General features: G+C 41.3%; 1 protein-coding gene across 6 annotated transcripts in view; it reads left to right on the forward strand.

The window, feature by feature from the left end:
• Positions 1-19,471, forward strand: part of SMARCA2 (SWI/SNF related BAF chromatin remodeling complex subunit ATPase 2) — a 224,096-nt gene that overhangs the window by 142,590 nt on the left and 62,035 nt on the right. For all 6 annotated transcript variants that reach the window (XM_074394738.1, XM_039461271.2, XM_039461275.2 and 3 more), the window contains 3 exons: positions 1,416-1,643; positions 5,778-5,855; positions 10,421-10,639. In XM_074394738.1, the coding sequence (XP_074250839.1) occupies positions 1,416-1,643; positions 5,778-5,855; positions 10,421-10,639 (525 nt within the window). The remainder of the gene's footprint in view (positions 1-1,415; positions 1,644-5,777; positions 5,856-10,420; positions 10,640-19,471) is intronic.

The following is a 19,471-nucleotide window of genomic DNA, read 5'->3' on the forward strand; positions in this document are numbered from 1 at the left end:
ACATACATAGAGTAGAATGCTATATTTAACCAATTCATTGTTGAAGGTTTAATTCTTTTTTTTTTTAAGCCATTATAGATACTAAATTATTCTGAGAAGGTACATCCTTCTTTCTAAATATTTGTGCATAGCTATGATTATTTCTTTAAGATCTATTTCCAGAAGTGATATTTCTGAGTCAGAGACATAAACAATTTTAACACTTCTGATAGGTAGTGACAAATTTCTGTCCCCAAAAGTTCACCAGTTGACTAACCAACTAGCAGTCCTTTGCATTTCCCAGATTGAAGACTGAGTCTTCAATAGGGTTCGGTTCTCGGAAATTGACTACCTGAGGAATCACTCTGCATGTGTGTGTGTGTGTGTGTGTGTGTGTGTGTGTGTATGTGTGTATAGTAAGATGGATGTATGTATAATACCTGAATGTACAACCATTCAGTGATGTTTGTAAAATAATCTTCAACACATCAAAAAAAAGACATTTCTTGCAACTTAAGGTTAGTTGTGTGTAATATGGAAGTCATAATTCTGACATTGGACTTTGGTGTCTTGTTTTATGTTTTAGATAGGGACTAATCCTGATGAGGAACCTAGACACAGATGAAAACTATATGATACGTGGATTTCAGAACCCGAGATGTATTTCAGTTGGCTGGGTTAATTTAAACCCAGGTTTCTTCAACTAAGAATGACCTTTAATTTTTCCAAAGGTAGCTTATGTGTTTTTAAATGTAAGCAAAAGGCCAGGCACAGTGGCTCAAGCCTGTAATCACAGCTCTTTGAGAGGCCGAGGTGGGCAGATTACTTGAGGTCGGGAGTTCCAGACCAGTGTGACTAACATGGAGAAATCCCGTTTCTACTAAAAATGCAAAATTAGCTGGACGTAGTGGTGCCTGCCTGTAATCCCAGCTACTCAAGAGGCTGAGGCAGGAGAAATCATTTGAACCCAGGAGGCGGAGTTTGGTGAGCTGAGATTGCGCCATTGCACTCCAGCCTGGGCAACGAGAGTAAGAGGTCTGGAGTTCCGGACCAGTGTGACCAACATGGAGAAATCATGTTTCTACTAAAAATGCAAACGTAGCTGGGCATGGTGGCACGTGCCTGTAATCCCAGCTATGTGGGAGGCTGAGGTAGGAGAACTGCTTGAACCGGGACCCGGGAGGCGGAGGTTTCAGTGAGTCGAGGTTGTGCCACTGCACTCCAGCCTGGGCTACAGAGCAAGACTCCATCTCAAAAAATAATAAATAAATAAATAGTTTAAAAATTAAAAAAATTAAAAATGAAACGTAAGCAAAATCTGACCTTAGTGAAGGTGAAATACATAACCCTTCCATATTTCCCTCTGGGGTGGGGTCTGGTTTGGGATGCCTAAGCCAGACATCTCAGTCCTTACAGCATATTGCCCCCTCAAACAGGATCTGCAGGCCCAAGACCGAGCTCACCGCATCGGGCAGCAGAATGAGGTCCGGGTGCTGAGGCTCTGTACCGTGAACAGCGTGGAGGAAAAGATCCTGGCGGCCGCCAAGTACAAGCTGAACGTGGATCAGAAAGTGATCCAGGCAGGCATGTTTGACCAAAAGTCTTCAAGCCACGAGCGGAGGGCATTCCTGCAGGCCATCTTGGAGCATGAAGAGGAAAATGAGGTATTACAGATAGCCCCAAGTTTATGAAATCAAACGGTGGCCTTTTTTCTCTGAAGAACTAAGAATAGCCCCTTTGTTTAAAGAACTTCTTGGGCTGGTGTTAATGAAAATGAATAAATTAACTGCTGTTTTAGATCCCAACCACAGAAAGCCTCTGAAAGTTATCCGAAATGAATGTCTTAAGAGCTGCTGCTGAAAGAACCTCCAGGCTTGCCTGTGGGTACTCCCTCCTTTTTCCCAGGGTGGTAAAACCAGCTGCTTTATTGTGCCATCAGGGCTGTCTTCTGTGGGGCAGATGCAGAACTACAGAGAGGATACTTGAGGGACAGAATCAGCTGGATGAGACAAGACCAAGCTGGAAGGGGCCCTCTTTTTCTCATCCTCCAGAGCCCTCTGTCTCTTTTGCCTTTTGATCAGGGATCACAGAGCTTCAACACGTTTGTAGGACAAGCCTTCACAGCCATCTTCCACACAGTTAGCTATACTTGCACTTGGAAAGCATGACCTTAACCTTTATTTCAAATTTTTCTTTAAGAGCCGTCTGAAGGCTGGGAAAAATACTGTTTAAATAGTCTTTATTTGTCAGGGTTGTATGAAGAATGCATTGGTTAGGTTTTTATTAGGGGCATGTTGGGTTGCCATTTGTATTATTTTTAGATTGCCAGTGTTAGTAATTTTATAATAAATATTCCTTCCAAAATGAATTCAAAATAGATTTTTAAACATATGTATATAGTCTAGCAAACTACAGAATATCAGCAGCCGTCCTTATCATAAAACTGGCTGGGAATGAATTAAAAATCGAAGAGTAAGTTTACTTTACATATTCATGTGGAATACTGTTTTCATTGCATATATTAGATATAATTTGATTTTTGCCTTAAATAGGATATGTGTTTTTTGCAGTCTTCTATAAATTTTGAACCTGATTCTTTTTAAAAGTCTTATAAACAGGGCCAGGCTCCGTGGCTCACACCTGTAATCCCAGCACTTTGGGAGGCTGTGGTGGGCAGATCACCTGAGGTTGGGAGTTCAAAACCAGCCTGACCAACATGGAGAAACCCAGTCTCTTAAAAAAATAAAATAAAAAATTAGCTGAGCATGGTGGCACATGCCTATAATCCCAGCTACTCAGGAGGCTGAGAAAGGAGAATCGCTTGAACCCAGGAGGTGGAGGTTGCAGTGACTTGAGATCGTGCCATTGCACTTCAGCCTGGGCAACGAGCAAAACTCCATCTCAGAAAAAAAAAAAAAAAAAAAAAAAGACTTATAAACAGATGAAAAAAAAAAGTCTTACAGCTCCTCGACTTAGAATGGTGTTACATCTCAACAAACCCGTCGTAAGTTGAAAATACCAGGATGTGGCCCCATCTTAAGTCTAGTAGAGTATGGAATGTGTATTACTTTTGGTATTACTTTTGCACTGTCAGAAAGTCAAAAAATCTTAAGTCCAACCATTCTTAAGCCAGAGACCGTCTGTATATATATATATATTTTTTTCTGAAACAAATCTAAATGTGAAGTAGAACTTGATATTTAAAGGAATCCTGAAATCAACCCATTTGCGAACTGAAGAGCACTTTTGTATTATGCCTCCTAATTTGTCAGTCTCGCGTTTTTGATTAGTTATCCCTTGGGTTTCATGAAAATGATGAAAAATACATATGCACATGCACTCACTATCCTCACACATTTGAAAAATTTTTATCTCAAATAATCTATAATTTCTGATTCTTGAAATTGAATATTTGGGCCGGGTGCGGTGGCTCAAGCCTGTAATCCCAGCACTTTGGGAGGCCGAGGCGGGTGGATCACGAGGTCAAGAGATTGAGACTATCCTGGTCAACATGGTGAAACCCCGTCTCTACTAAAAATACAGAAAACTAGCTGAGCATGGTGGCGCATGCCTGTAATCCCAGCTACTCAGGAGGCTGAGGCAGGAGAGTCGCCTGAACCCAGGAGGCGGAGGTTGTGGTGAGCCGAGATCGCGCCATTGCACTCCAGCCTGGGTAACAAGAGCGAAACTCCGTCTCAAAAAAAAAAAAAAAAAAAAAAAAAAGAAATTGAATATTTGATACAGATACAGAGTGAGATTGTCCAGTGATTTCTGTTGTTGTGTTGTTGTTGTTTGTATACTTCGACATTTCCAAGAAAACAATGTGGCGAATGATGTATACTGTGACAAAGCAGATGTGAGCAGAGCTGACGCTCAGCCAGTCACCTGCGCTACATTTGTGCCTGTTTATTTTGTGGAGGCCCTGTGAAACTAGTACCTGATCTGGTTCAGAATCAAGGAAGCCTGGAGTTTTCCAGCCTTCCTAAGCAGCAGGGAGATGTGGATCTCTCCCATACCTAAGGGCTGCCAGGTGAGGCCTGGCGTGCAATCCCCTCCCAGTGGTCCTGCCAGCAAGGCTAGCTGTGAGCAGCCTTGCTGAGGCTCCCTCGCCCTTCTTGGCTGCCAGTGTGTCAGACAAATGTGACCATTTTCAGGGTGGCCTGTGTCCTGATGTAAAGATGTTTGAAAACACTGAGAGACTGCAGTCAAGGGTTCTGGTCCAGAAAAAAACTCAGGACAGCACAGGCTGTCATCACCATGGTTGACACAACCATGAAGTGCTGGGGCACAAAGAACCCAGGAAGGTGCATTGTGCACTTCCAGCCATTTGGTTTTCCATGAAGGTCAGGTCACCCTGGGAAGGCTTCTTTCCAGTTTACAAGAGAATCTTTATATCTTGGGCACGTGGTCGTCTAAGCCCCTCATTGCACGGGTGATGAGAGGGTAATGTGTGGTTCTAGGAAGAAAGCAGGCAAAGCGGGACATCTGTTCACCAGAGGAGGCATTACCAGATACTTCGTACTGTGAAGTCTAAACCCACTCCCAGCTAGTCTGTGTCTTTGTCAGATGAAATGTAATATTTAGACAAGTTGACTTTAATCAATCTGGAGGTGAACTAGAAGTTTTTTCAGAAATAATTATCATCTTGAATTATAGATTTTTTACTTTATTGGATTGCATTCATTGCTAACACTTATTAAGTTCCTGCAGTGTGAAAGACGTCATCTTGGGAGCCAAGATGGTCATCTCGTTTGAGCCGCTGGTGCATTCATATTCTTTCTCTAAAGCAAGTTGCCTCATTTTGAACATACAGTTTGTGAAACTGTATGTTTGAAGTTCTGTGTTTTCCCCTTTCTTCCCTCAGCTGATACACTGAAATTCCCCGTTTGATTTTTAACAAGCCCACTCAGCATATGATAAAAATAATTTGGGAAGATAAGCCCTGTAGTTTATGCCCAACTTTTAGAATCATTTTTTAGAAGTGTGGAAATCATCCTTAACATTGCTGAAAATCCAGAGAACTGCTGGTTTCTGAGGAATTAACAGATAGATAATATACTTTTGTTTGATGCAATATAAAATGAAAATTTTAGCTCATCTGTAATGCTTTCTCTGCTTCATTTAAATTATTTTCAGTAAGTATAATTTTGAGGGTTTTTTTTTTTTTTGCTATTGATACCTTTTCAGTAGTCCCATCCATAGCTCTAACCATGAACAGTAATAATGCCCACAGAAATATATTGATTAAGCATACCTCAAAGGCTATCTATTTGGCACATATATATGATGTTTATTGTCTTAGTGCCTAGTAATAATGTTTCATATACTTACGTTTTTTGTAAGGATTTGAAACTAAGCATTTATATTTGGCATAAGGTAAATGGAATTAAAAGAATTAATGTTAGGTACTTTTTCATATGGATTTCCTTATTAAAATCTTACATCCCCCTGTGAAGTAGATGTTATGTCCATGTGACCGATGAGGTCATTGAGGTGGGGAGTCATGAAGTAACTTGCTTTAAAAGTAACGGCATCAAGATACACGCCCAGGAGAACTCGTATTTTTCATAGTACACCATGTTTCCTGCCTGAACAGATTTTGCTCTGGGAATATGGTTTTAATAGCTTGTAAAATAATAATGGCAAGTACTAAATCCAGCAACCCCTTCCTTTTTCTTTCTGGCTTGAGACCCGGGACCCCTCTGGTCTGGAGGACGGATCACTAACTTGTTTGTATCTTCGCCAGCTGTCCAGCCTCTCCCCTAAAACCTGTTAAATCACTCTGTTTTCAACCCCAGGAAGAAGATGAAGTGCCAGACGACGAGACTCTGAACCAAATGATCGCTCGACGAGAAGAAGAATTTGACCTTTTTATGGTAATGTTACAGAAAATCGTGAAAACAAATGCCTTATTCCTCTGCGCCTTTCTCTGTTAAGCAGAATGTCTGGAGCCTTCGTGCCTGGCAGGACTTCATTCGTGAAGCCTATGCCTTTCTTTCAGTTCAGAGGCTGCAAACTGGCTGGAGTTAGCCCGCAGACATTATTTTATTTGGCCCATGCAGTGTTTTTGTAAAATTTCCCATTCATTGCCAACATAAAAAGAACCTCGATTTCTGGCTTCTCTTGAAAAATGAGATGGGGCAGTACCAGGCCCACATCTTTGTGCGGAAGCAGTTGGCCAGGGCCGCGTAGCAGCTGCACTCTATGGACAGGCCATGTGGTCTACAACTTACCACAGACCCCCTCCTACTCCCAGCTTCTTTCTAATCCAAGGCCGGTGTCATTCAGGAGTCCTATCTGGCTCCTATTGGCATTGGAACAGTGCCTAGCTATGTCCTTACAGGATCAACGAAAACATGCTCCTTTAGGGAGACGGTGGACAACAGCAGCTAAAACAACACAGGTGTGCCTCTTCTCATTGTTGAAGAGAGCCTGCTTAAACAAATGGGAACCTTCAAGGTGTGCATGAAGGTCTAACCTTCATTTAAGGATCAAAACCAGTTGGATTTCCCTCCAGTACCTTCAATCATTTTCATCTTCATCAAAGACTGATGACAGAGGGAATAAATATAAACCATAACTTTGGTGGTTGAATGCTGCAGAGCCCTAAAGTTAGAGGTCCCGAATTTGAATGCCATCAGGTCTTACAGGAGTAATCTGCATGTGTGAAGCAAGTGGGCAGAAGTAGGTATACTAGAGATGCTTTGTCTATGGCGAGACAGAGCTGCAAGGTAGAAACGTGAGACCTGTGTCGCCAGAAATGACAAATTTTCAAGGGGAGCTGGAAGTCTAGGTTTTTATATGTGATCTCTAGATTTTAAAATGTTGCAACTAAATTCAACTTTTTAAATTCTTATATGACACTACATGCCAAACAAAACGCAACTGTGGGCTGAATATGATCCACAGCATTTGCAATCTCCACCTTTTTAACCTAGACGGTCTTTGAGAATAGAACCCCAGCTGTTTGGAGAGGCTTGTGCTATTTTTTATTTTTATTTTATTTTTTTTGTGTGTGACTTTTTTTCTGGGGAACATTGATTGTATATAATGTTCCACAATGAAAGATAGGTAATTCTTTCTCTGGAAAATTCAGGTAGCTGTGGGACTCCTAAGCTGGAATGTGCACTTCCCTTTCTCCTTCTGTGCCTGAAATGAACTACTCTTCTCAAGTAAAGCTATTTCAGAGAGGAATGACAGAAAGACTTAATGGCACGGTCAGTGTAGGGCATTCATAAAATCTAAATTTCTTAACTCACACTCTTTGGCCACCATAATCAAAGATTACAATATTTTCTATTTAGGGAGGTTAAGGATACATATCAGAAATAGACATCCTCTCTCTCTGTATGAGCTAATTAAAATGCAGATTACTGGGAAACAGCCAAGCAGGAGGCTCTCAGCTGATCACTCTTAGGCAGTAATTCAGCAGTGCTAAAGCCTCAGATACTCTCAAGACGCTGGAGAGAGAGGTCAAGCTGCTTGCCACGTTAGCTTAGGCCCAGAAATGGAGAATTCCATCAGCAGCCCTGAAGTAAGCGGGTAAGTATACTTTCCTGCTTTACTTTTGGGCTCTTTGTAGAAATGGAAAACCTCAGAAAAAATCTGAATGGCTCCCCAAGGCACAGCCTTCTTTTAACTTGGGACGATTTACCACTCATAGAACGGGCTTGTAACACAGGTAAGGCTGGTTAGGGAACACTTTTCATAGGCACTTTGATTTTGTGAATTTTCTGCTTGTTTCTTGAAGGCTGGCTTCTGTTTTAAGGATTAGACAGATTTTGGTTTGGCTTCTTCTAATCCGCTGGCTGCCTGTGGCCAATTCACTATTCATTAGCACCTCCACCTGGGGGCAGAAAATAAAATTTGAATCTCCACCAGCTACCGATTAAAAAGTTTAGTGAGAAACAAAAATGGAATGTGAGCTAGAATAAATCTTTGGATTTTAAATATTTAAACTCTTTATCCGTTATTAGAAAAGAATTAGTTCTCTATGAAATTAATGCAAACTTACTTGATTTTATATCATAGACACTGGTTTACACATGATAAGCAGATAGTTTCTTTAAAATAAACACCTTTTCAAAAAGCATGTCTTGCTGTCTCCTAAAAATGTAACTTCAGAAAAAGTTATCTTTTATACTGATTGCATAGGAATTTTACTTAAAAAGATCTTTGGCAGCTCAAGATATGTATCTGAAATATTTTGCTAACATACAAACATTAAGCTTTTAGAAGTTGTGTTCTCTACAAAGACAAAAAGCACTTTTAAAACTAATTGTACTTGTAAGCATCGGGTCTAATTGCATAATCAGGTCTCAAGACAAATGTATTCACCTAGTAACTAAATAATATGTTTTACTTTTGCCTTAATTTTAAGATTTTATATTGGTATTTTGTGGGTAGAAATCTCTAGGGAAAGATGCAGTGATTAAGACTTTAAGCTTATCTTATTTAATTGAATCTACCTTTCCTAAAAGAAAAAAGAAACAAGTGCATAATTTACTTTTATATCAGAAAAGATTTATTATCTTAATTGTGGATAAATATATAAGCAATAATAATGCCTATAGAAATATATTGATTGAACATACCTCAAAGGCTATTTTTTGGTATAGATAATAGTAGCAGTAAAAGCAAAGATTGAAATGACAATTTTTTTGTCATCTCTGTATAGGACATTAACAAAAAATGTTTTTTTCTTAATTAGCTTTCTAATAATTATTAGGAGGTTGCCTCATGAAGCCCCTCTTTAGATCCTGCTGTAAATAAGGCATCCTCATGGCTGGGCGTGGTGGCTCACGCCTGTAATCCTAGCACTTTGGGAGGCTGAGGCGGGTGGATCACGAGGTCAGGACTTCAAGACTAGCCTGGTCAACGTGGTGGAACCCCGTCTCTACTAAAAATATAAAAATTAGCTGGGTGCAGTGGCGGGTGCCTGTAATTCCTGCTATTCGGGAGCCTGAGGCAGGAGAATTGCTTGAACCCAGGAGGCAGAGATTGCAGTGAGCTGAGATCACGCTACCAGCATGGCAACAGAGCAAGATTTCATCTCAAAACAACAACAACAACAAAACAAGGCATCCTTTCTATTTTAATTATGAAGGTTTGGTGGATCCCATTTCTGATACCAAAGCATTAGAAGACAGGGTGAAGCATCATGAGCTGGTTACAGCATATGACGGAGCACGGTGGCCATGTTTGTCAACCAAGGGGACTTAGTCTCCCAAGCCTATACCAGATCCTGGAAATGTAATGACTTCCAAAAACGTGGAGGAAGCATAGTTTAAAAGGCTTTGACTGCTAATTTTAAAACAGGTTCTAGAGGTCATGTTTGGGTTCAAGTAGGTATTTCATTGATATTTCATCAGTCTTAGCTTTTAAGAAAACATTATATTGAATCCCGATTTCACTACGGTAGAACCAAAGGAAGAGGGGAAAGGTAAATAACCTAACGATTAATGGTCTATTTCATTGTGGAAGTGACACATTTAGCTAGTGTTTCTATTTCTGCATAACTAATGTCTATGGAAATTCAGTGGCAGCTTATTTACTTTAAAAAAAAAATCCGTATTGTTTAATTTTAGATTAAAGCCAGGTATGTGGCCCTTAGTTTATTTACAAGTGAATTGGATTATTAAAAAAGGAGAAGGTGGGGAAGTAGGCATTTTGAAGGCTCTGAAAGGAAGCCATTTCACTTATAATTAGATTGGTTGGGATGCAGTTTCCTCTGAGCTCTGTGGTATAATATTTTCATCAGAGAACAACATTTAAAATGTAAAGAATTCAAGAGGCTTCCTCGCACAGTGCCCATGAGGTATTGAAAATTTAGTATATTCATGGCCAGTGGACTAGTGAAACCATTTATGTCCCTTCCACATGTCCAACTGTGGGTGGCTATTCTGTACTGACACCTTGGGTCACCTTTTTATTATTCCTGATTGTTCAATTCAAAGCACAAGCCCTACTGAATAAAAGCAAACTATCTTAAAGATCTTTCTTTTGTTTACTCAAAGAATAAGTTTCTTCCAGGGAAGCAAAGAATTGTATAGCCAAGAGATCATAGTTTTCAAATGCATTACCAATTTGAATTTTTCCACTCTTACAAAGAAGCTTTGCGCGCACGCACGCGCACAGACACACACACACACACACACACACACACACACACACACACACAAAGAAAAGGAAATTCTTAAAGAGTACTTTTTAAATGTATGAACAAGTTTCAAAAGATAGGTACAGAGGAAGGGAAGGGATTTTACTTAGTGCAATCTCTACCTAGATATTTAGGGATGAGCTATAACAAGTCAACCAGGATGAGAGGGGTTGAAAGGGACCCTGCAGCCATAGGAAGTGACTTGGGAAAGTTGTACATACTGTAAAGTCTATACCATACAGAAACCCTTCCTCTCACTGACACTTTTATTAATGTCTCCAGCGGATGGACATGGACCGGCGGAGGGAAGATGCTCGGAACCCGAAACGCAAGCCCCGTCTAATGGAGGAGGATGAGCTGCCCTCCTGGATCATTAAGGATGACGCCGAAGTAGAAAGACTCACCTGTGAGGAAGAGGAGGAGAAAATATTTGGGAGGGGGTCTCGCCAGCGCCGTGACGTGGACTACAGTGACGCCCTCACAGAGAAGCAGTGGCTAAGGGTAAGCGTGGCTTTTCTAACCTGCTCTCACTAGGTGGAGTGTTTTTGGTGGCTTGGAGAAATTTGGTGCCTAGAGCTGGAATTTTCTGAGAAGGTTGAGTTCACAATCAAAAGGAAGGGGCTCTTGAACACAGATGATAAAGTCATTCTGCTGTTGCATTCAAAGATAAAGTTGCTGTGCATTTCAAGGCAGTGCTTGGAGAAAATACGTGGAATTTTTTGCTAGAGCAGAATTGGCCACTGGAAGCACAGGATTATGAGAGCTGTGAGACCCACTAATGTTTTATGACCAATTGCCTTGTCATGCCTCACTCTCTCCAACTGAGAATCAAAATGTGGAAGGGCACCTTAGAGATCTTTTTAATTGTTCCTCCTCATTTCATGGTCTTTAATCGAGGTTTTGCTTTTGCAAGGTCTGCACGGATAGTTTAGGGATGGCAGAGTTTTCTAACTGTGTTGTTATTTTGCAGACCCATAGTACTTTTACAGCTGGAAGGTGCCTTTGTACTCGCTTGGTTTGATGAAGAAATTGAGACACAGAGAGGTGACATGAGTATGCACGACACACAGCTGGTTAGAAAGCACAGAATCAGTGGGTGCTTATGCATTTGAATGGTGGATTTCAGCTTGATCTGCTTTGCCCATCACAAACACGGACTAGAGCCTGGAAATCGGGTCACTGATGCTTGGAAATGTTATTCAGAAGTTTGTTTATGTTGTTTTCCCTTTGGAAAATGGTGATTTCTGATTTTGATTGAGGAGTGAAATCTCAGAATATTCCTTGGGGAGCACAGAAATATCAAAATGCTCTTAGGAGTCACGTGTGTGAACACTGAGGCTCCAGTGACTCTTTCATTTGAAGGGTTAGCTCTACTTCCCATTTTTGGGAGTGGACTTAGTACCTAGATAGGCACAGCAACCTGGGGCATGCATTCCAGACACAGCCTCTAAATGCATGCTGGAAATAGTAAGTGCATTTGGGTGAAAACCAAGCAAAACAAAAGCTTTGCGGAGTTGTTTGTTCTATCGAAAGGGAATACAGTTCCCAAGCTTTGTGAAAAATGGACTTTAGGACCCAGGTTATAAGTAGGTAGGTGGGTAGAAAGGCAGTGGGCAGAATTTTGAGATTAGATATCAAAGGCGAACAGGTCTTGTCACCACTTGAGATGTGATTTACTCAGGATGTTGTATGATGAGAGAGATGTGACCTGAATTTCGAAAAGATGCAAGCCTGTGTGATTCTGAAAAGAGAGATATTAACAAAGCACTGCTCGTTATTTGTGGTTGAACAGTTGTGTATAAAATATAACATTTGTGTGATTAGTTTATTGTCATAGCCAGTCAAATATTCCAGTGACCTCATAATGTGATTTTATGAATTTTCTTTGTTTCACTATTGAGATTGTATTTATAGAATTAGGATTCAGTCTATAATATGAAGAGTTTTTTGGTTAATATTAATTTCTGATCTCAGGAAAACTTTTGTTTAAGCTGTAAGTTGAGTACCTGGAGTATTATTATAGCAGATGGGACAATAATAATCTGGACCAATTGCTTTTTTTTTTTTTTTTTTGGGGTGAGACGGAGTCTCCCTCTGTCACCCAGACTGTAGTGTAATGGCTTGGTGTCAACTCACTGCAACCTTTGCCTCCCAGGTCCAGGTGATTTTTATGCCTCAGCCTCTTCAGCAGCTGGGATTATGCCAGGCTAATTTTTTTTGTATTTTTAGTAGAGATGGGGGTTTCACCATGTTGGTCAGGTTGGTCTCCAACTCCTGACCTCAGGTAATCCACTCGCCTCAGCCTCCCAAAGTGCTGGGATTAGAAGCAAGAGCCACTGAGCCCAGCTGGGCCAAATTTTTAAAGCTAAGCTTTGATATGTTTACTCTTCAGACATTAAAAGCAAAATAACCTTGTTTATTGGGCAAGAATGTAGCTGAACTTTTTTTTTTTTAAATCACTGGAAATTGCCCTTAAGAAAAACAACATTATGAATCGCAGGAAGTTTTCAAGTTTAAGATATCTGGGTTTTTTTTGGTCTCATTTTCGTTCAGTTTATAACCTTGATTATTAGCACACTGCCTAGCATAGACTGGAGACTCAATGAGTGTTTGTGAAAATGGAAGTACAACCTTAAAAGGAAAGGCAAAGTGACTAACTTATCAGTACTGTTAGGAGAGCATTTCCCTTTTTAATGCATCGAGTAGAATTCCTTTTATCTACAGCATGCACATTTAAAAGTGGAAAATTAGTTTGTTTTACAAAACTACACCGTGAAAATTAGTTTTTATAATTGTCATTCTAAAATGCCTTGCAACATACTAAGTCGTCCAAGAAGGACAAAACTGTTCTCCAAACAGCTTTATTGTAACATATCTTTTTGTAATCTAATCTTTTGGAAACTGCTTGCCCATATTAGGTATGAACTGGCCGCCTTGCTGTTAACTAGGACATGCAGTGGCTACAACGTGCCCCATGGCCGAAGCATTCAGACTAGATGCTTCCCGTCATTGGTGTTCACCAGCAGCAGTCCTATTTAGTATCAGCCTGTTAAGCTTTTTTGATGATAAAATGATATTGAAGGGATTCTCGTGGGCCTGGATGTAAAAAGATGTTCTCTGCTGGCTTGTGATTTAACACATTGCGTGAACCCGGCCAACATGGCCTTGAAAGGGAGTTTGGCAAGGACTGCTGTGTAAGAAATGCTGTAACAGGGCGAAAATAATTCTTCTTTTTCCTGGCAATGTTGTACAAAGCCTGCTTGGCAGAGACATTGAAGATACATAGCATCGCAAAGCTGCAAGGCAGCTGAATGGAACAGCTTCCCATCCCTTGCTTAAGTCACATTCTCTGCAGTTCCTGTGCCAGGAGGCTGGCCATCCCTAAGAGGAAAAAGTACCTTTTTGTGTAGCCCCTCGGGTTGATGGTCAGCTCTGATTAATGGTTCTTCCTCCCTTTGAATGGAATCTTCTTTCCTTGTAGCTTCTCCTCGCTGGCCTTGGTTCTTTTCCCTGGGGTGAACAGAAGACTATTTTTTTCTGTCTTTAGCATCACAGTACCAAGGATAAATGTTTGCAAACTCATGTCCAGTCTGGATTGAACTTTTCTACCTTCCTCCTTCTCTTGAACTTTCCTCCTCCTTCAAGGCCCAATTCAGTTCCTACTTCCCCAGTGGCGCCTTCACAGATAACTATTAATTGAACTTTTAACTGTGCTCTTAACATTTCTTTGCTTGTCCTTCAGTCAGGGTTTCCTAGTATTCTCAGTAGTTGCCAACCTGCCTGCTTTCCTGACTAGTTGATAAGCTGGCTCTGTATCTTGTTTGAATTTAGGACTCGTGTGCAAATACTGGGCGCTCAACAATTGCTGAATTGAAATAGCACTGGATTGACAGATAAGGGTATAGATAGATGTGGGTAATGGTCACTGCTGCAACAGATGGTCCTCAACATGCCCTGTCCATGGACCTCTCCAGAAAATAAATAAAAGTTGATTGCTCACTTGCATGGAAGTCCATGGTAGGTGTTCCTGATTGGTGAGGACAGGGTTCTCCATGGGGTCATTTAGGGATCCGGGCTGACAGAGGCTTTGCCAGCTGGGTCATCTCCATCCACCTGAGCTGGAAGCGGGGAAAACAACATGGAGTAGTGGGTGTAGCAGTCTAGTGGGCCCTGCCTAAGTGGTTATAATTTCACTGGTTAGAACTTGGTTATGTGGCCACTGCAGCTGTAAAAGAGACGGAAACGTGGTCTGGATATGAGCCCAGGAAAACAAGATTTTGGTGAATACTTAGCTATCCCTGCCTCAGGACACATAGGTTAAATGTAAGTGTCATGGTCACCTTCTTTGCAAATGGTGATGTGGTTTCATTATAGACAGGTTTTATTTTGTAATCATGGCATGCTAAAAATTCCCACAGTGTCCTTTAGGGAATCTGTTTAGGTGATGAAATTTAAATTTTTTTTCTGCATTTATAATGCCATGTTTAATCAGGAGGATCACAATTTCAAAAACAACTCAGTTAATTTTTGTTTTTTTTTTTAAGATATTTTATGTTGTTCTGAAATTCCTGTTTCCACTGAAGAAACTTAAATGTTAGCTGGTCTCGAGTTAACTTTGCCTTTTTGTGGTAGTCAGTTCAACATTCACTAATCCTCTGAGCTCTTTCTCTCTTCCCCGGGGGCTTCCATCCCATCCTCCTCTCCAAGATGGCATCTGGATAAGGATGTAGTGTTTAAGTATGGCACTGGGGGCGAGCCACCCTGGTTCTCCTGTTCCCCGTGTGTCTCCACTGACCTCAGCATACAGGGGCTGGTCTGTTCTGTCGTGGGAGGTCTTTACATGCAGCTAGTTTCATCTCAGTCTTTTAGAGCTCTTGATGACATGTGATTTGAAATCTGGAGCCTGACTACAGGCGCTAGTTAGCAGCGTTCCTGCATTCTCACGTCTCGTAAAACGCCTGGTACACGTCTCTTGGGCCTCATGGTACTCTTAGCTCTTTTGTGTGCTGTTTGGAAGTCTGCAAACCCTTTTGACTGGTTTTTCCACATTGCGCTAGAACATGCGAGGTGCTGTGAAACTGGCCCTTTCCTCAGCAATCCTGAAGCTTCTGGAATCTGATGGTTGAGTGGGTCCTGGAGCTTTTTAAAGAAAGCAATTCAAAAACATCTTAAGTTTGCATATTTTACAAAAGTATGTGACCATATTTGGGATCACATAGTGAGGGATCATCCCAGAGTTTTGGAAGGAGCTTGTGAGAGGCCTAAAGCCCAAGCTTCATTAGCTTTCCAATAAATCCACCTTTAGCATTTTGAATGCCTCATTCTCTTTCTCTTCACTCAGCCTCTGCCTCTAAACACCACAGGCTTGGATTCTGAAGGGGAGTATTGCATTTCAACCCCAGCTGCCCTTCAGCGCTGGCACAAACTAGCCAGACTTAGCACAGACTCCATTAGCTAAAAGGGGATAGTCCCCAATAAGACGGCCCTGACTTCAGACACCAGCCAAACTTTGGGGTCTCTAGGCCCCCACGCTTTTGACTAACTATAAATGCGGGGTCTCTCATGGATCCTTTGGGCTTGATAATTTGCTAGAACAACTCACAGAACTCAGGAAAGTGCCATTTGCAACATATTCAGATTTACTGTGAAGTATACTAATCAAGAGAACTAGCCGAATGAACAGAGGCACAGAATGTGGTCTGGGAAGAAACCTGTACTCCTCTGGCTGCTCCTTGTGGAGTCAGCATCCATCACTCTTTCAGCTCATCAGTGTGTTCACCAGCCTGGGAGTGCTACTGGGCCTTGGTGTCCAGAGTGTTCATTGGGGTTTCATGATGTATAGGCATGATTGATTAGATAATTGGTCACATGACTGAACTCATTCCCCAGCCTCTCTGCCTTCCCTGGAGGTCAGACTGGCTCAAAACCCCAACCCTGTAGTCACGTGGTTGGTTTTTCTGGTGACCAGTGCCCATCCAGAGCCCTTTAGGGACCTATCACACAGGACACCTCGTTACCAGAACAAAGTTATTCCTATCACTCTGGCAATGCCAAACATTGTAGAAATCCCATGCCAGGAACCCAGGACAAAGACCAGACAAATTCTTTCTTTTTTTTTTTGAGGCAGGATCTCACTCTGTTACCTAGGCTGGAATGTAGTGGTATAATCTTCGCGTACAGCAGCCTCGACCTCCTAGGCTCAAGCAGTCCTCCCACCCCAGCCTCCTGAGTAGCTGGGACTGTAGGTGCATGCCACCACCGTGCCCGGCTAATTTTTGTATTTTTTGTAGAGATGAGGTTTTGCCACGTTTCCCAGGCAGGTTTTGCCATGTTTCCCAGGCTGGTTTCGAACTCCTCAGCTCAAGTGATCCACCTGCCTCAGCCTCCCAAAGTGTTGAGATTACAGGTATGAGCCACTGCGCCTGGCCTGACAAATTTTTTATTATACAACATGTAGCGATATCTTCAATCCTGACCTTACTTCTCTTCCTCCTGACTCCTGTTTCCTCCATGGAAGAAGGCTGTCCCCTGGCCTTCCTGTTGTGTGGCAACTTCCTGTTCTCAAGTGACAGCACCACGTGCTGTGGCTTCTGGTGCCATTCTGAGGATCCCAGTCCACCAGGTTTGGCTCTTGATTGTAAAGGTGGTGAAGGGAATTCACTATCCTATTTTGGAAGTCGGAGGTGTTATTGTCATTTTTGTCTTAGCATACCAACTTTATTCTAATTCTGCTCAAGGCAATGAGTCACTCTCCCGAACAAGGGATGGCCCTTTGAGAAAGTGTGAAAGAGAATTTTAACATGGTTAATAAATAGTCTATCCATTACAATGTTGTAACTTTCGCATGCTGTGCCCTGCCCAAGGAGATAACGGTGCTGTATTACAGATTACATATATGTGTTTGTATATTTGCATATGCACAAGAAATGGCCCCTCTTGATAATTTCTTGGAAGCATATATTTGCTTCTTTATATGTGAAAGCAGGCATTCCATCTACCTAAATTGGCAGAGACTTCTGATAAGCCCAGTGGGCCGGGGTTTTCTGGTTTCATGTCAGCCCTGAGTACACTGGCTGTGCTGTTTCTAACACCATAAGGCAGTCGCCATTATGGAGCCAGGACTCTGCAAAATTGGGGTGATTGCAGAGCCACAAAGTGGGCTGGAGGGTGGTTTCTGGAATGCCTGGTTTTACTATTCTTCCTGTTCTTTTGCTCCTTCTGCCAACTTCAGAATCCTTCCCTTCTTAAAACATTTAGTGATATCCCTGAATTTATTTAATTGCTGTGTGAGTGATTTTTGCCCCACGGCACTTGAAGATAATTGGAATGCATTCTAGCTTATGTGCTCTGGATAATATGCAATTGCCAGCCAGCTGGAGAGTACTATGCCTTTGTCTCACAATGTCTTGAGACTGTAATTTTAAAAAGTCCCTTCTGTTTGCTGTGTTACCTTTCTTACAGCATTGTGTATCCGCTATGGGGTCCTTATGTCTGAATGTGTAGACACTTCTTCTGGTATACTGAATAAGCTCCTGGTGACGAGAGAAGACGCTGCTTTGTTTTGTAATGTCCTGTGTGCACTTGGGCACCGATAAATGCATGTAAATGATAGTGATGAGACTTACTTCCTTAGATCTTTAAATTGAGCAGTAGAGAACAGCAAGTTTTAGAAGCCATAGAATTTCAAGAGGAACCTTGCAGAAAGAATACCCGCCCTCTTCCTTGACCAGTCTGTCACCAGGTGAGAGCCTGAGCTTCCCATGGTTCTTGTGCCTAAATGGGGTCCCCATCATAATAGTATGCTGACCACTACAATTATTTTGGGGTTTTCTTCTTCCCAAACTTCAAGAAAGTAGAAAAAACAAAATGAGGCTGGGCGCAGTGGCTCCCTGTGATCCCAGCACTTTAGGAGGCTGAGGTAGGCAGATCACCTGAGGTCAAGAGCCCAAGAACGGCCTGGCCAACATGGCGAAACACCTTCTCTACTAAAAAGGCAAAAATCAGCTGGATGTGATGGCTGGTGCCTGTAATCCCAGCTACTCATGAGGCTGAGGCAGGAGAATCCTTTGAGCCCCCAAGGTGGAGGTTGCAGTGAGCTGAGATCACACAACTGCACTCCAGCCTGTGCAACAGAGCAAAACTCTGTCTCAAAAAAAAAAAAAAAAAGAAAGAAAAAAAGAGAGATTCTTAACATTTGTAATAGTAGGGGCTAATGAGTAAAGTAAAATGTGATAGATCTCAAGAGAATTTACTTGTCTTTAGAACGCTGTATAATACCAAGCTGCAAATATAGGATAAGCTCTCTGAGTTGGCCTCTCGTCACAGGAAGCCAAACTGCTAAACTCTACACAGGAAAAGGCAGACAAATCCATGGAGAATTAGTCACAAAGAACTGGAGAAAGTATGAAGAAAGGTTAAAGGACAAAATATTTGAAATTCTATGGAAATACACGATGAGAAAGTATTTCCTCACATGTGTGAAGAGGCAGGCTGTGGATTTTTCTCTCCCTAGAAATCTTTCAAACAAGCTCATGTCTCCTCTGGGCTGGATTAAGTATGATCCAGCCTGAAATCATAGACAGGAGCTGGAACCTCTTGGCTCTGTTTCAGCTGAGAGCATTCGTGATTCTGGGAGATGTACTTTTCCCCTAAAATACTTTATTTTATACTGGCAAGATATTTTTCACAGGGGGATCCTTTTTCTAAAGCATAATGTGCATCATATTTGTAATATTTGGCTGCTTTTTTGTCATTTTAAATCTTTTCTTGCTTTTTCTGTAAGATGTGAGATTGGCAAACATGAACCATTTTTTCTTTTATCAAATATGTTTTAGCTTTTAAAACTGGGTCATCAGATTTACTGGGGCAAAATTTTCTAGTAAGCTGCATTTCCGTTTTTATACACAAGGGAGAGCTAAGGCCCTAGAAAATAGATTTGGGTTTTGCCAAATTCCAGGTGCTTCAATACTTTAGGATGGAAGTACTGAACTAATTAATGGCGGGTAACGGTTGTGAATTGTTTGGAAAAATACTTGATACTAATAATTTTAAGAACTTTGTATAATTTTTATTTTTTTCTTAAATCCAGTGACTAGAATGCTTTAACAGCCCATTGGACTGAATATTTCCCATTTTATATAATCTGGGAGAATAAATTTAATAACATAGTCCTCAGAGGTCCAACTAAAATACGCTAAAATAAATATTAAAGGTTGACGAGTGAGAGGGAATTGTTTTGATTTTGAAAACTTTGATGCGTGGACTTTCTGGTCTTGAGTTTTGTCCTTTGAAATCGGAATTCAACTCTGAAATCAAACTCAGTCGTAGAAAGTA

This window comes from Saimiri boliviensis, chromosome 2, assembly GCF_048565385.1.
Source record: "Saimiri boliviensis isolate mSaiBol1 chromosome 2, mSaiBol1.pri, whole genome shotgun sequence".
Classification (NCBI taxonomy): Eukaryota; Metazoa; Chordata; class Mammalia; order Primates; family Cebidae; genus Saimiri; species Saimiri boliviensis.